This window comes from Struthio camelus, chromosome 5, assembly GCF_040807025.1.
Source record: "Struthio camelus isolate bStrCam1 chromosome 5, bStrCam1.hap1, whole genome shotgun sequence".
In the NCBI taxonomy this organism is placed as follows: Eukaryota; Metazoa; Chordata; class Aves; order Struthioniformes; family Struthionidae; genus Struthio; species Struthio camelus.
In genome coordinates this window covers 67,933,514-67,951,151 of record NC_090946.1, presented here as the reverse complement: position 1 = coordinate 67,951,151, position 17,638 = coordinate 67,933,514, and the positions used below count along the sequence as shown (strand labels likewise).

Below are 17,638 nucleotides of genomic sequence, written 5' to 3'. Positions count from 1 at the left end.
GGAGAATCTATATCTTGGAGATGGACTGAATTTATGCATTGTAGTAACTCCTGAGAGAATTGCTTTCTTCTAATGAAACTCCTACTGCTATTCATCCATCTTTTTCTTTTGTAGCATTGTGAATTACTGACTCTGTCAGTAGGTCTGCAATGTTTAAATGGTTGATTAAAATCATTTTTGTTTTAAATGGATATAATTTATTCAACAATGAAATATAATTCTTAAATGATTAATTAGGTTGCAGCATTATAAAACTAGTTTGAGCATTTTTACTTTTGAATGATTACATTCAAATTTATAGCAAATCAAATAATATATATTTAGAAGCTACTAATATTTTATTGCACTTTTACGTAAAGCTGAAGGAAACAAAGGAGGGGGAAAATGATTTTATAAATGTTTGAATACGTAACTAATGTTGTATAAATATATTCCCCTTGTCTCCAGTCTTAAAATTGGTTATTGATCTGTCTTTTATAGTGCAGTATGTTCTACAGAAAGCAGAAAGTTTCCACTGCAGTAGAGAGTTTTATGTTAGGTCCGACAATTGCTAGTCAGTCTTTATAACTTCTGTTTACGTAGTTAAGAAATCCTTGAAATAATGCCTTTTTGGCAACAGATACTATATTGCTTTGTCTAAGTTTACCTTTTTTAAATATGGAAACTAAACTAGGTTGGAACACCTTTGATCAGAATATTTTTTCAAGCATGTAAATTATGCAAAACAGTGTATCAATTCATGTCAAGTATGATGCACACTTAAATAATTTGATTCTTCTCCCGCTTTTCCTAAAGAAAGGAAAAGATGGTAGGAGACTGTGTGCACCTAACTAATCGGGCATTTTTCTTTTCACTTTTTAGATAAACATTCCCTTATGGTCTATGTAGGCAAAGCTAACTTTCATATAAATGCATCATCCAGTGTGCCTATTTTTTCGTGATTAATAATGATGAGTGGATGAGCATCTGGGCATACAGGACTCTGCTCTTGAAAAATAAATCTATTTAAGTCCTGAAGATAAATTTAGCTTAAACTGCTCTTAAAGGATGAAAAGTAGTTTGCTTTTGTGTATACCATATCAAAATGATTAGACTTCTGGAAACATTTCACTGTTTAAGAAGAAGGTTTATAAATATATTAATTGAGCAGTAAAGAGAAGTTCTGAAGAGAATCTTTGCAAATTTTAAGGTCTCCTTCAGAGGGTGCTGATTTCAGTATTTTGTTTTTAGTGCATAATACTGACTTTATACTGTTGCTTACTTCTGGAATTGTTAAAGAAGCAAAACTGCTGGCAGCATAGTGGTCACCTTCGATTTTACTTTTAGGCAATTGTGTATTTATTATAAGCAAATAAACTGTCAGTGGCACATCTGCAATTATCCTGCCAAGCTACCAAGATCTCCAAGTTGGAAGCAATATACAGTTAAATTTCAAGCTGTTGATGTTTAAAGGAAGGTGAAGATATTGCAGGAATGGCTGTATCCTTTACAACAACAAAATCTGTAGTTCGTGTAAAAGAGGCATAGAACAGATAATAGAAACAGTGAAAGAGGAAAGATTAGGGATTCAGCTGTTTTATACCGTGGAGTGGAGCTGTACACCAGTGGCTCATAGTTGATTGGAGAGTTTTAAAGAAATTTTCTTTAAGTGTTCAGTGTTCATGAAAATCAGATCTATCTACCTTTTTTTTTTTAAGCTGGATTTAGATGGACACATAGACTCTGTGCATCTATTTCTGTCACCACGGCAGGTACATCTTCTGTTGGACATGGTAGCAGCTATCGCTGGACCAGGCAAGTGCATGTTCTGTAAATGTTAAATAAGTATTTAGGTGGACAGCAAAGGAAATTTGCAGATAAACAAGTTATTTGAATAGAAAAAAATAATTGTTATGGTAGATTGCTATTAATTTATATCTGTTTTTAGCAAAATATGTTGCAGCTGCTCTGACTAGGGCTAGACCCAGTTACTGGTTTCACTTGCGCACTGTACATGTTTGCGAGGAAAATCTAGGTAATAAAAAAGGCTTGACAAGTGAACATAGACTAGGACAAGAGATCGGGAAAATGAGGAAAGGGAAGTTGGAGAAGGTCAGGAGGTCAAAACAGTTTTGGTTCTTGTAGCTTCCATTTGACCAGAAAGGCCTAGCAGTCTACTTCCTTCTCTAAATTATGCTATAGAGAAAGGTATAGAAAACACACAAAATAGTGATTGAGTTATTTTGTCGATATTTTCTAAATAATCGACACTGTAGTTGCACTACAGCAGGATGAGGTATATGTATTATATATATATATAGGTGCAACAACATTCATTGTTTGGATAGATAATTAATATTTTTTGAGCATATTTGTCATGTCCTAAGGTAGATGCTTGATATTCTGCTAATGATGCTAATCTGTTTGTTTTACCAGTTTTGTTTGTTGTTTTTATATAATTGAAAGTGTTAAAACACTTTCCCATTTTGTGTCATGTTAGAGCCTGCAATTTCATGATTTCTTATTAGAAACGTTTTCTCGAAATTGCATCTGCTAGTCTCTAAAGCCAGCCTAGAAGAGAAATATATGCTGATATCATTTGTAAACACATCTGCACAGATGACCTTAAAAGATTCTCTTGAGACTTAGAAGTAATGTTGCAGAGAGAGTAGTCTCCAGAACAACAAAGGATATGGATATATACAATATTCATGTATATTTTTTATAGTTGGTTATATTTTAGATTCATTGTTGAATTTGCATGAGATATTGGTAAGGAAATAACAGTGAGCTTTGTATCCTTTTTATTGAATTCAGAGAGCCTAAGCAGGATAGACTTGTCAAATAAAGATAGGAAGAACCGGCCAATGCAACAGGAAGATGAATATCGGATTCAGATGGAGTTGAAACGTTATTTAAGAAAAGAGTCTTTATCTGCAGGAGCATCGTCTGAGCAAAGCTTCTATGAGACGGAGACTGCCAGAACACCTTCTAGTCGTGGCAAGTATCAAAGATGATGCAGCATAGCAAACAACCTGTTGTTAAGACTGTACAAATTGGTTGCCTAGCTTTTAATCTTTCTTAATAAATTATGAAAAGAAGTTTGACAAAGAACAATTCGTTATCTGACGTGAATAATACTTTTAAATAAGGCCTAACCTAGATATCGGCTTAGACTAGATTCAGTGTTTCATTCAAACTGTTCAATAGTCTGTACGTTAATGTACAGCAGGGTAAATACACATGCAGTGACATACTTTTGAATGTATGATTAAGAAAAATAAATATAGAGTAATAACTTTATTACTCTGATATTTATATTCTTGTTTACATAATTTCTTTACTGATCTTTACATGAAAATGGACAGTATATAAATTTATGCCAACATGAACCTGAAAAGGGGAGCATTTGATAAGGTTTTTAGTATTTAATAGCTTTTTAGTGTTTTTATATTCCTATTCTTATCTACTGCCAGCTTCGGTGTGAGAGAACTTGAAACTACTGAAAATAATAAATTTAGCTGGTTAATGTTCTGTCCAGCAATTGGATTTCTGAAGTTACAAATACATTTCTGTTAAAACTATAGTTAATATTTTTCATTAGAAAACAACTCACATTTTGATATCTATGGTTCTCATTAGAAGAAGAAGTTTTCTTCTCAATGGCTGAAATGGACATGTCTCACAGCCTTTCCTCCCTTCCACCTCTTGGAGACCCTCCAACTATGGATCTAGACTTGTCTCTAACCAGTACATATACAACTACACCAGCAGGATCTCCACTGAGCACTACAGTGGTATAGTCTTAAGTACATTTAAAAACTTTTTGGAATAAGTATTTTTCTCTGAAACTGTTGCATAAATATGCTTTGCAATATGAAGAAGTATTGCAAAATTCTAGGACAGTTGTGTTGTCTAGTATCTTTCTGTGTGTATTTATAGGCCTAAAATCATTCTATAACTGCCCTGCGAGTGTACAGGTGTGTGTACGTTATTTCCGTAGTTGCAAGGGAATACTGCGCTAGAAAGTTTCTTAACTGTTTGGCTACCAAGACAGGAAATAATGTTTTCAAATGCCTTGAAAGTTAGATATCTGGGATTTTCTTAATATAGACTGCAAGGTCAGTGACAATGGAAAGTCCTCAATACGTTAATACAATGATTTTGTAATGAAGTATTCTATTAATGTGTCCATCTTTCTCAAATCAATTATGTACCAGGTGTTTTGCTTAATGAGAACTGTAGACAACAGTTGTGCTTTCTACAGAGAAAGAAGAGAGCATATACTCACTGAGGGAGCAACTTTATTTTGCTTTAAAAATATTTGTGTAAGGTTATCACAGAATTAAAGAGTGTAGCCCAAAGTAAAGCATGTGTAGGTTTTATAATTTAGTGTTAACATGCCCTGAAATGGCATGCTGTTGATTGTTCACGCTGTCGTCTTGTTTTCTTCCTTTACCTTATTTTTATGTTAGATCTAATGTTTGTAAAAATCTGTTTCGCAAATTTAAGATCATACGTATTTCTCTTTTAGCTTCAGCCAACTTGGGGTGATTTTCTTGATCGTAGTAAACAAGAACTACAACCACCAAGAGGTTCTTCGCATACAGCCAACATGGTTCACCAGGCTTCCTTAAGAAGGACATGTAAGTTAAAATGCAGTTTTGCATTCTGATCCCTAGATAATTCCTGAAATAAATTGTTATTCATCAACTTAGTGAAAAGAAATAAAAATCACAAGTGAGATGATGTTATGTATATGTTATTACTGAAAAATTACTTGAACTTAATTTTGTATTTCAGCTGTTCCATCCAGATCTGTTTCAGTGGATGAATCCAGACCTGAGCTTCTTTTTAGACTGGCAGTGGGAACTTTCTCAGTGTCTGTACTTCATATTGACCCTTTACCCCCACCTGAAAGTTCACTGAATCTTAACCCGTTGACACCAATGGCTCGGGATTTCTTTACCCGAATAGAAAAGATTGAGCCGGTTAAGTTTTCATCAGCAGATTTTCTGTCCTTCCGAGAAGTATTTGCAGAAGCTTGTTCTCATGATCACCTTAGGTATAACTTTGCTTCTTAATAAATCTCACAAAGAAAAAATATCTTTTAAATAGGCTTGAATAAATTAAGTTCATGTCCATTGGGATTTTGTCACTTAATACTTGAACTGCGTTAGACTTTTTTGTTAATTTCAAAAAAGTATTGAATTTTGAAACCTGCTATCCTAGACTGTTTTGGGCGGGGGCGGGGGGGGGGGGGGAAGGATAAGCATAAAACTCAACCTAAGTCTTTTCTAGGATGTTTGGATCAAATTAGGGGCAGTTTTGACTACACAAATCTACAGATTCAGGACAATGACGTAAAGGATTTCTTCATAAATATATATATTTTACAGGGCCATTTTTATGACAACAAAAGGGTTTCTTTTTGGAGGAGCTTAGTTTTTTATTTAATGCAAAATAGGTTATCAGTAGGAATATGAAGCAAGTGTGAGCAAGATAATAAAGTTAGTCAGGAAACAGTTTTTCCAGGAGTTTGTACTCTCTCAGTACTTTGCATGCTATAGCATATTTATGGGACCATATATCTTTTTTACTTTTTGCATGTAATCTAGATTTTCTGAGGCATTTAACTCTTTCATGGTCCACATAAGGATGTTAGATGCTCAGCTTTAGGTGAATTGCACCTAAAGTTAGATGTATAAGGTAGAATATAAGTTTCTCTACACTGCCCATTGTTTTGAATATGCATCGTAAGTGAGTTCGTTTATCTCTCTTGTCAGTGCTAGAATATAATAATTAGAAAATCCTTTTTATTTTTTAATTTTTGAAGAAATTGTAGCAATTTTGTACATATTTAAATCTTTACTTTTTGTGATAGATTTATAGGTACTGGCATCAAATTCTCTTACGAACAAAGACAAAGGTCTGCCTCTCGAAGTTTTAGTACTGATTTATCCATTGGGGAGATGGAGTTCCTGGAATGCCTTTTCTCTACTGACTCTAATTCCATTCAGCCCCACTATACAGAGGTAGGTGAACAATACAGGAGAGTTTTACAGAAAAGAAAATTTAATTATGTAATTGAAAATGCTAAGACTTTTAAGTAGTTATAAGTTTCAGTAGCTATGTGGCTTTAAGATGCAGCTTAATATTTTAATTGCAGGCTCAAATAGTGAACCAGGCTGGTATCATACCTGACGCGAATAGCGTTAAGTAGTCAAACTTCAATAGTGTACTTCTATTTTAAATTACAGTTTAAATTTACAGTTAACACAGACTGGTATTAGACTAAAAATTTTCCAAAACAAACCTATGGAGTAAAACAATGGAAGAATTTCTTTAGGTGATGATTTCAGTTCCAACTCTTTTGATGATCGGAGGGGTCCAGTAAAACGGCTGACCAATTGGATTGACTAGCAGTTGGGCTAGGGCTCCGTTTTCTAACTTGACTGTGCAATTACCTTCTGTCTTGTCTAGGTAAAATGTCTTTTCCAGTGGCTACTTTTTCCTCCTTACCCATTAATTCTTTTAAACTCTATTTTATGCTATAGCTGCTGACATTTCATTCTGAAGAAGAAAATGATTCCCATGCTATGCCATGCCTTCAGCTTCATTATAAGCACTCAGATAATAGAGGACCTCAGGTAAAGTGGGAGATAAAAACACCAAGTTCCTATGTAGTATCCTTAAATTTTGTTGAAGTTAACAGAAGAAATATCTTTTGTAAAACTGAGAGGCCTTAGTAATTGTTCTTAAAATTTATTTCACTATATTGTTTTTGAGGATTTCACAGCTTTTTTTCTCCCCCCCCCCCCCCCCCCCCCCCACTTTTTTTTCAGGGTAGTCAAGGGAGGCTAAGTTCTGTTCCACAAAAAGCAGAGTTACAGATAAAGTTAAGCCCAGTGTTTTGTGAACTGGATATTAGCATTGTAGACAGATTAAATTCTTTACTTCAGCCTCAGAAACTAACTACAGTGGAGATGATGGCGTCTCATATGTACACTTCTTACAACAAACACATTAGTCTGGTAAGTTAGAAATGAAATTGATTAATTTGTATGCTGAATTTTTGTAGGAAGGAGGTATCTTTGATTGATGACAGAAAAACTAGTCTCTAAACTTACTTTATCTAGATAGAGTCCAGACATCAGTGAATGTTCTTTATTTAAAAATTTTATAAAACATGAAAAATTTTTATCAATATGGTCGTATCTTGGAAGTTTGATTCTTTTGAATGACAGTCAGCAATAAGCTGCGCTCTCGGAGGTTTGGAGTGACGCGTGTCAGTGACAGGAGCTGGAAGCCATGACTTACTGAGAGGGGAAAATATGCATGGTAGTAGTTCCTCACTTCTCAGCAATAGGATTGTTTTATTTAACAGATGGTAACTCCTAACTGCTCCTCAGTACTGTTTGGTTCTCCTACTCTCTAATTTGTGAAAGAAACACAGAATCAGAGAGCCACTTTTGAAAGATTTCTAGCATTTCTTTTAAATACTTTTAACTAAACAAAATCTTAACGGTACCAATAATAGAAGTGTATCCTAAAAAGTAATAATAACTGGTCCTAATATCTGTGTTTTGACATAAGGAAAATGAACCTATTTTAGATATGACGTTATCAAAAGCTTTCCCTATAGTGTTTTTTAGTGCTATTTTCTCTAATTTACGGGATTGTTTTTCTTTTACTTTGTTTTGTTTTTAGCATAAAGCATTTGCTGAAGTTTTTCTGGATGATTCACATACTCCTGCAAACTGTAGAGTTTCAGTTCAAGTCACTGCCCCAGCATTAAATCTCTCTGTTCGCTTCCCAATACCTGACTTACGATCAGATCAGGAAAGAGGACCGTGGTTTAAGAAATCACTTCAGAAGGAGATTCTTCATCTCGAATTTACAGATTTGGAATTTAAGACGGAGTTTATAGGAGGGTCAACTCCTGAACAAGTTAAATTAGAACTCACCTTTAAAGAGCTAACTGGTAAGAATATTAAAGTTATATTCAAATATTTTTTTTTTGATTTTTCCCAGTGATTACTTAGTTGAGACAAAAGTCTTGTCCTATGAATTTATTTTAACTTCTTTTCTCTTCAGAGAATCTCTTTCCGTTTGCATTTTGGAGCATAGATCTCTTGCTGCAGTTTAGTGATTTGTACTCTAAGTCAAAGAAATGCTACAAGAAAATGAGGTTAATGTATGTAGGTGTAGTGCTTATTTTCTTGTTTTTGAAACCTGAGTTAATATTTCTGTTATTTTCTGTCATATTGTTATATCAGTTTGTTTGGATTTAAGATGTCTCTGCAATTTCTGTCACAGTGTTATGATATATATTTTATTGCTTATAGGGAGAGACTGCAATTATGCAAATTAGCAATCCCAATTCTAGTCTAGAAATAAAGTGAATAATGATGTCCTACATGACTGTCATGTAGAAAATTTGAAATATATTAGAGGCATAAAAATATTAAAAGTAATACATCTGTCAGACTGGTCTGTATTTGAGACCTTCTTCATTGATTTGTTTGCCATTCCTTGTAGCTTTCGAGGATGTGACATAATGTAGTAATGCTATAAATGTAAATGCAGATACCTATGCATTAGAACTATCTGGTATTCTAACTCCTGATAGCTACAAGAGAACGTGAAAACATTTTACTTTCTAAAAATTAAATATCAATTCTCATTGCAAAAGAAGACAGAATTCACACTGTAAGTATCTTGCTAGCAGTGTTCACAATTAGCTTGTTGGACTCCACCCTGAGGAATGGGAAACCTGAAGTTAGCAGGTCTTTCATCGGTTAATTTTTTCTATTATCTATTTTTGCTCAGGTTCATTTGAAGAAGATAAAGCAGAGGCACCAATAAAGTTTTTTCAAGTATCTGGTGGCATAGATGGAGATATGACAACATCAGACAACTTTGACTGGCCACGGTAAAGTAGTGTTTCATTTTTCATCATAGGTTGTGGGGGTTCTTTGTGTGTGTGTGTGTGTGTGTGTGTGTGTGTGTATAATACTGTTTTCTAACTTAAAAGGAACTTGTGACATAAATGTTCTTAAAAATCAATTGCGAGGAAAGAATGTGTACTTTTATTAAAAGAACCCAAGAACTGTTGATACCTCCCCATTTGTAATAATGCAAAACAGTTTTAATGGGTAATAGTTTTTGGGTGGGTTTGAGGAAATTTTTGTGAAAGGCAGGCAGGTGATTATAGACTGGAAACTTTGCTTAGTCTGCCTTTGGAGACTAAACTTCCTTGCCTTGCATTTTTTTTGTTCCTGTGTCCCTTTGTGCCTAAAAGTATTTGTTTGTTTGTGTTCATGATAGTAGGGATTTGTTTACTAAAAGATGTTATGTCTCCTAGGTCTTTGGCTGGCTTTTTGCATGGGTTTACTGGCTAGCTAGTAAAGCTAGAGGAGATGTAGCTGCGTACCAGTATAAAAATTCTCTAATGGCTTATTCTGCATAATTTCTCCAATGTCAGGATTGTGTTGAAAATAAACCCTCTAGCTGTGCACTCTATTCTGGAAAGGATAGCAGCAGAAGAAGAAGAAGGAGATAGCAACTTTCAAGAAGAAGAGGAAGGAGGGTCTCATTCTTTGAAGGATGTCTGTGATTTTAGAAGACCAGAGCCTTCTCCTTTTTCTTCTCGTAGGGTCATGTTTGAAAATGAAGAGGTACTATAAAGTTCTGTTCTTGCTTTTGGGCTCATTGTAGATTGAATTGATATATTCTCTCTACCTTATGTGCATCTTCTGTCCCCAAAATAATTCTTACTTAAGAGTAACATTTTTTTTTTTTTTCCTTTCAGATGGTGATGCCAGGAGACGTAGTTGAAATGACTGAGTTTCAGGACAAAACAATTAGCAATTCTCATTATGTACTGGAACTCATGTTACCAAACGTTCACTTAACTCTACCAAACAAAAGCTTTTATGAAAAACTTTACAATAGGCAAGTATGATGCTTTACTTGGTATTATGACCTGTATGTACTTCTACTTGTGTTTATTGTTGATAAAAGCTATTGAATGAGTAGTTATAGCAGGAACTCATTAGTGTAGTTTTCTGAGGATGTAAAGCGCTGTATAAATTCTAAGTTAATAGGAGAGGTATTACTGAGCCTTATATCTGATCCGTGCCTTAGCTGCCAGCTGCAAAAGACAGCTTGACTGATTTCATGAACAGAGGAGAAAGTTAAATAGACCATTGCTTTCAAGAAAGCACCTATTCAGAAAGCACCTTTGTATACAATGTATAGTTTACTCAAATCTGTGTGAATTTTCCTTTATAAATAGGTCATCATACTTCAAAAAGGTTGGATGCATTTTTTCCCCCCTTTTTATTCATTGATTCTTTATCTAAAAAAGTAAGACTCTATAAGTTATACAGTAGCTACATGAAAGATATATAGATATATATTTATTTATGCGCAAAGCTGTCTACATATCTTTCTGTATATGATATATATAGAGAGATACCTTCTATTTCATATCAAATCATACATATATACAGGCAGAAAGAGAGGCATATATATATGTGTGTGTAAATATATATATGTCTTTCATACACATATATAAAGAGATACAGTTGAAAAAGATGGCAAAGCTGAGCCTTTCTTTGAACATTCCGGTTATTGAACATACAGGTTCTGTTAGTGCACATCTGAATTGGATGTCATATGCATCTTTACCCCAAGAGACACAGACTCACTTGAGAAAAAAAAAAAAAAAAAGCTAAAATGTTTTCTGCCTTTTTGCTTGAAAACTGATGCAACAGATAAAGGTTTTTTCCTCTCCAACCTACTGAGGTTGTATGTACCTACTAATAGATGAGTTTTATGACACTGTCTAATGGTGGGCTTTGATATGTGCATACCGTAATTATGGATAAAATTTTTGTTCATTATTTAATGCTTTTATTCATTAATACGTTATTCTTTCTCGTACTCTTGAACCTTTTCTCTTCCTTGTTTACCTGTAATTTATGAAAACTGTGAAGGAAATTCTGCTTAACTGACCATATATTAAATGGGAATATAATCATATATTTTATATAGTAGTAATAATAATAATAATGTATTTCTTTCTAGGATCAGCAATGATTTGTTGTTGTGGGAACCCACAGCTCCATCTCCTGTAGAAACGTTTGAAAACCTTTCTTATGGTGTTGGACTATCTGTGGCCAGCCAGCTCATCAATACTTTCAGTAAAGACAGCTTTAGTCAGTTTAAATCTGCAATTCATTATGGTAATACATTTAATAAATCATTTATAATTATAATAGTACAAAGCATAGTTGACTGAAGTGATTAACCCGATAGTGGAAAGAATTTACAAATTTATAAGAAAAGATTTACATATCCCAAGAAAGAAAAATACAGATTAGCGTTGTATTAAATAAAGTATAAGTGTGAAATTAAATCATATTACAGATGGAAAAACAATGAGCTATTGGCATAATATGTGTGCTGATAACAAAGTTATGTGTTTGCCATTTTATCTAATAGATGATGAGAGTGGATCTGAGGAGGAAACACTACAGTATTATTCCACAGTTGATCCGAACTATCGATCACGCAGAAGGAAAAAGCTTGACTCTCAGAATAAGAACTCGCAAAGCTTTCTCTCTGTTCTGTTAAATGTAACTCATGGATTAGTTTCAGTATTCACAGATGTAAAGGTGAGACACGAGCTGAAAATAATATGCGAAGTCAAGCATTGTGTGTAAAAGTTGTTTTGGCTGTGGGACCCCTTCATGACGTATATGCTGTGTTTTGGAAGGAGCAAGTGTTTACAACGTTAGAATAATTCTGTAATCTTGATAGTACTGTAGTGTAATGTAATTAGACTATAACGCTACATAATTAATATTTTAGCAATTCTGCTTACTTTACATTTAACATGAGAATAAACACAAGGAGGAAAATATGTGTTTGGTAGTGAACGTCATGTTATTTTAGACTATCTTTAGTTGCAGCAAACTCAGCAAACAATCATTTTGTCTTTCCTGTTCTTCCTTCAGAAAGATGATGGAAATATACTGGAAGGAAAATATGGTGAATTCTGGTTAGAATTCAACAGTGGTTCACTTTTCAGTGTGACTAGATATGAAGGCTTTGAAGATAGACACTACATTTGTCTTCATTCTAGCAGCCTCAATTTATATCATCAAGGTATGGACAGGATTAAGGTGGCTTTCGGTATAATTTTGAGGTGAGATGAGTCTGCAGTTCTTTAGGAGAAACGCTGTCTTTTTGTTCTGATAGTACATCCTTTGGCACAACAGAGCTGGAGTTCATGGCTAATGCTCCTATTTGCTACAGTAGTACAATTTAATGATAACTATGTTTTCTTAGTTAACTATTCAACTTAAATTTGCAGGTCTGCAACCCTGGCAACTGCTGGTCTTTACAGATTTTGTGATCCTCTGACAATTTAGCTACGGTCTATTTTCTATTGCAAAAGTATTCACTTCCTATGTTTCAGTGGTTATTTGATTTTTAAAATGGTGCAGCAGAGTCTGCAGCAGTGGCATTCAGGCTGCTAGTTGTAGTCAGCAGGTGAAGACTTTTAAGTTGACTATGTGGTCTATATGGCTGATAACTCCACCAAAGTTAAACTTCAAAACTTTTCCCTTCAACTGTCTCTGAATCAGTAGTAGTCAGTGGACTGTCAATGTGAGGCTTAGTTATTGTGTGTTTAGACGTTAATCTGGCACCGTCTCATAAAATGAAAAAAGAGACATGCTACTAACTCTCTACGTAAACTACAGAAGACCCTTGTCCTTGGTTTCAACTTTTGTTAGAAAAGTAAAAAACTGAAGTTACATTCAACATATTATGTAGAACTGTGGTTCTAAATATTGGATCATCTGTAAACCCCCCTTCCCAATTTGTAGTTGTAGGTGTGCATGACTAGTATTAAGTGGTGGTAATGACAATCGTTTTAGAGGCAATAAGAATGAAAAGGGTTTTCCCTAGCTCTTAAATCGTTAACAGCTTTGAAGCACTAGGTAATTCATGCTAAAATCTCTCTACAGGTTTGGTAGATGGAATTGTCCCTTCGTCTGAAGTACGACTGCCCAGCACAATACGTCCCCATTGGTTAGAACCAACCATTTGTTTTTCTGAAGAAGATGGTCTTAGTAGGACTACTTCAGATGGTGTGGGAGTGGACTGTTTGAGTATGCTGACCGTTGCAGTTAAAATCCAGTCAGATAAATTGGAGAGCAATACAAAGGTTTGTGTTTTCAAATTTTTGCTTTTATGAGTTATTCGACTTATCTCAGTTTATCTGGAAGCACTACGTACGGGGTTACAAAGATCATAGGTAAAGAGACCATGAATTCAAAGCCACTCTTTCTTAAACTATAATTTTCTATTAAAATGAAAATTTTTTAGATGGATTGTAAAACTTAAGTATCAGTATAATTTACTAATTCTTTCAATGCTTCGCTATATTGGCCACGTTATATTTCTTTAATGAATGTACATGTTGTCCAGTTGGCCTTTTTCTCACTCAGAGTTGTTTTTGTGTGATTGAGTTTTAATCTAGTGCCAAATCAGGCAGGAATAAATATAAAGACTTAAAAGCTTTTTATTCAGCTCACTGGCAGTGTCGTAAATGCTCAGCCTTTGTTTTCTTACTTGGAGCTGCACTCTGGCAGTAAGAGTGGTTCATTTGGCTTTGACAGTAGCATTCGTTAGTGTAAAGATGAGCTGTTAGCTGGTTTAGTGGTGACAAATGGATTAGTGGAGTTATCCAGAGGAGGAATCTGCAAACTAACACAGCATCTTAGTGGTTCAATGGACTCGGGTTTGAACAGCTTAATAAAGGACTATGTTAGGTTTGTACTCTTGGTAATTCCTGGAGAATCGCAGCATGAGTGAACAGATCATCTTCCTACCACCACAAAATTGGTCATCATTTCTAAACTCTTCTGTTACAACAAGTAATGGCTGTATTAGCCAGGATTTTCCTTTAGGAAAGGATATCTTCTGAGTTTCTAAACCTGGCCCAGTCCTTTCTTCATTTCTAGACAGCTGGAAGATTATAGAACAGAAGCGAGACTGTTTCATATTCTAGATCTCAAATAGTTATATGTATTTAACGTAAATCAACTTGTGCAAATTTCTTGTACAGGAATTTCTAGTTGCTGTTGGACTAAGAGGAGCTACCCTTCAGCACAGAGTACTGCCTTCGGGTTTAAGCTGGCATGAACAGGTCAGGTTGCTACAGTTTTCTCAACTACATCTTTAATTTCAGTGTTGTTGCTTTAACATTTGCTTTAAATATTAGACTTACCATAATGAAAAATCTTGGTGGTAGGCTTTGTCTCATTATTCTACTCTGTTCTTGCAAGTGTTAATGTTTACTTTTTTTTCTTTTCTCTCTTGGACAGCACTGATAGACTATAAATTTGTTACCAAATTTTAATTTGTGTATTCATTTGCTGCAGTTTGTCTCATCATCCTTAATCTCTGCCAGGGCCACTTGAAGAAGTTTAAAAAGTTGAGTTCAAATAGGAAAACTCCGTAACGTGATGCTTATTATTTTCTTGCGCTTCTCTTTATCCACGTACTTAAATAACCGTTGACTTAAACCAGCTACTTGTGGCTTTGATAGGGTTTCTCTATTTCTGCATTTCTCCCATTTGCTTACCTCATTCCTGGTTTCTCCCTATCAGTTTCCTTTTTTAGATTTTTTTGTATAATATTAATGGAAAAGACTTTATGTAATCAGCTGCTTATTAATTCACTAAAAGTTTGTGCTGCAAATCTCTGACTTAAAAGGGTTATATTGATAGATGTGGATTCAGAGGTGTAACATAGTGGGTGAGACTGGAGAAGTTAGAACTGGAAGCGGTGGGTAGAGGTGTATGAGTTAGGACATGCTATTAGCAGAGTTAACAATCTAGTTGTGTGTATTTGTATGTACACCATGCTGAATTACAGACAGTAAACCCTGTCATTCAAGCTGTCCTACTGCAATATATATGGTATGCATATTTTTACATACATTTTTATAGTATGTCTTTGTGGAGCTGTATTGTGGGAACCTAATGATTTGGGCTCAGCAGTGTCACTCCTTTCTCCTCTGCATAGTATTCTTATGTCTTCTCATAGCCTACTTTACATACTATATTGCTATTGCAGAGTGAATTTTCTCTAACTGAGTTGAGAACCTTGCCTGAAATGTGCTTGGGTATCTCTTTGGAAAAAAAGTTATTGGTGAGAGGATTAGATAGAGGAAAGTATTGAAAAGACTGGCAGTGTTGGTATGCACCATGCTCGGGATAATTGTGAAAGACAAACTTTTATCTTTTGTACTGTGACTGGGTTGAGAGAGATTTAAAGATAATGGGTCTCCAAGAAAACACAAAGGGGAATAGGAATTTATTTTATACAAAGTAGACTACTGATAGACAAAGAAAATATTCCTAACACCACCATAACAACTGCAAAGAATGATGAATGAGACTAAAGCATTTGTGAAACACTTTAGAAATGGATTGAGAGGAGTTGGATAATAAGCCATTTAAGGTTCTGTGGCTAGGTCCTTTCCATAGGTTTCTTAGTGCGCTGTTTGGGTCTTGTATTTTTTGCCCTGTTTACATTCGGTGCTTTCCTGGATTCAGATACTTGGAAGCACTTTTAAATATCTGGGTTTCTTCACTCCTTTTTCCATCTACCAATCAAGCATTTTAATGTTAAGGAATTTCTTTTTTTATAATTTATAATTGCTTATTAAATTAATACCTATTGAAAGATTGTAATAATATGTTTGTTTTTTAGATTTTATATTTTTTGAATATTTCTGATGAGCCTGTTTTGGGATATAATCCTCCAGCTACAATTACAACTTTTCACGTACATCTGTGGAGCTGTGCTCTTGATTACAGGTAAATAAAATCCAAGCATATATCATTGATACTACAGCCAGATATTTATTTTTAGGAATGTTCCAGTTTGCATATTGTAAAGAATTTTCATTTGGGCTTATTTGGAAAAAGTACTTACCTTAAAGTGTAAAGAACTTACGTTATTTAAAGATAAGTGACTAGACTAGGGTTGGGGAGTTCTAAGTCGGCAACCTCTAAGACTTATTTTGCACTTCCAAAATATGCACAAAGTACTGATACATGTTTTTTTGTTTTTTTGTTTTTTTGTTTTTTCCTTTCCTGACCCCACTTGTTGTTAGGCCCTTGTTTTTGCCAGTCAGATCTCTACTTACTGTTGAAACTTTCAGCATTTCCAGCAGTGTTGCAGTAGATAAATCCTCTTCTACGCTCAGGTACAATTTTAAGTGCTTGTGAAACATGGAAGCTCCTGTAAGACTTGTAATGCCTGTCTGCTTTTTTAATTTAGAAAGCAAGCACAATGTGTAAATGATCAAATTTGTTTGACCCTTTGAAATGTACTTTGTTTACGTGTAATCTTCCTGTTTTATTAGGTTACATACGTCATTATTAGTTGAATTGCTTTTAGTAACATCTAGCAACTCTGCAACCTTTTATACAGTTGTAAGATGTCCTACAGTATAGGACATCTATACTATATGGAGATAGTATATTAGATAAGGGAATATTTAATGTAATTTTTCTTAACAATGAATATTTAACTGTTTTATACATAACATATATAACTTATATATATTATATATATATTTTATATATATATAAAACTTTATACACACACACACACACACACACACACACACATATATATATATATATATATATATATATAAAACAGTTTTATACCTGTACGGATTTGAAGCATTTTCCAAACAGCTTGTTTCTATTGCTAAAACCTTATAAATGACATTGTATATTGGAAACAAATGTCTCTGCTATTTTATTTAAAAAAAAAAAAAGTGTTAGTCTCATGTTTCTATATACCAAAAACGTTACTTGTTACTCAAATAAGGATCAAATGGATAAATTAAAATACAAATAGAATGTATTTAGTGATTGTAGTTAAGATAGTTAGATCCATACTCTACAATTATGTTACGGATTTGGGAACTATGAAAGGTTAAAATGAAGAATTTGAATTTAAAATATGTTTATATATATATACCAAATATATATAATCCTAATAGATTTTAAAATAGTAAATGCCTATAAATGTATTTAATTTTTTTTTTTTCTAAATTAGTTACATATTGTCTGTTTTGCCTGGTAAGTTGCACAGTATTTCCTTACTTTCTTATTTATTTATTTAATTATTTTTAAGGATAATTTTAGATGAAGCTGCTTTGCATCTATCTGACAAGTGCAACACTGTTATGGTGAACCTCCATAGAGGTAAGGCTGTTTTAGATATAACTGTAATCCATTATTGATTGTCTGATAGAGCCAGAAGAAACAAAATTGCCAGAATACTCAGTGTATATTTGAAGCTTACTGAAGAAATAGTAAGCAGCAAATTGAATATGAAGGAGTAATGTAGTGTTGGTGAAAATGTGAGTGTTGTAGTTTCGATTCGTAGATGCAGCAGCACGTCAGAAAACAGAAACTTGACAGTCTTTCCTGTTATTACTACAGCTGTATGTTGGGCAACTGAAAAAAGTGCGTTTTTGAAAATCTTGAGACAGAAAGAAATCTTAATAGAACAGAGATCTCATAAAATGAGTTCTAAATGGTTTAACTTG

The 17,638-nt window shown here is 34.1% G+C and overlaps 1 protein-coding gene across 5 annotated transcripts in view; it reads left to right on the top strand.

Annotated features, from left to right (window-relative positions):
* Positions 1–17,638, top strand: part of ATG2B (autophagy related 2B) — a 44,962-nt gene that overhangs the window by 9,868 nt on the left and 17,456 nt on the right. For all 5 annotated transcript variants that reach the window (XR_011141638.1, XM_009675458.2, XM_068946981.1 and 2 more), the window contains exons 7-26: positions 1,698–1,794; positions 2,797–2,979; positions 3,622–3,776; positions 4,514–4,625; positions 4,783–5,044; positions 5,864–6,014; positions 6,537–6,629; positions 6,825–7,013; positions 7,690–7,963; positions 8,812–8,914; positions 9,467–9,659; positions 9,794–9,936; positions 11,074–11,231; positions 11,491–11,663; positions 12,006–12,156; positions 13,023–13,222; positions 14,126–14,206; positions 15,778–15,884; positions 16,184–16,276; positions 17,221–17,291. Coding sequence is in view for 4 of the 5 variants with exons in the window: in XM_009675458.2 (XP_009673753.2) it covers positions 1,698–1,794; positions 2,797–2,979; positions 3,622–3,776; positions 4,514–4,625; positions 4,783–5,044; positions 5,864–6,014; positions 6,537–6,629; positions 6,825–7,013; positions 7,690–7,963; positions 8,812–8,914; positions 9,467–9,659; positions 9,794–9,936; positions 11,074–11,231; positions 11,491–11,663; positions 12,006–12,156; positions 13,023–13,222; positions 14,126–14,206; positions 15,778–15,884; positions 16,184–16,276; positions 17,221–17,291 (2,989 nt within the window). In the remaining variant the exon portion in view is untranslated. The remainder of the gene's footprint in view (positions 1–1,697; positions 1,795–2,796; positions 2,980–3,621; positions 3,777–4,513; positions 4,626–4,782; positions 5,045–5,863; positions 6,015–6,536; positions 6,630–6,824; positions 7,014–7,689; positions 7,964–8,811; positions 8,915–9,466; positions 9,660–9,793; positions 9,937–11,073; positions 11,232–11,490; positions 11,664–12,005; positions 12,157–13,022; positions 13,223–14,125; positions 14,207–15,777; positions 15,885–16,183; positions 16,277–17,220; positions 17,292–17,638) is intronic.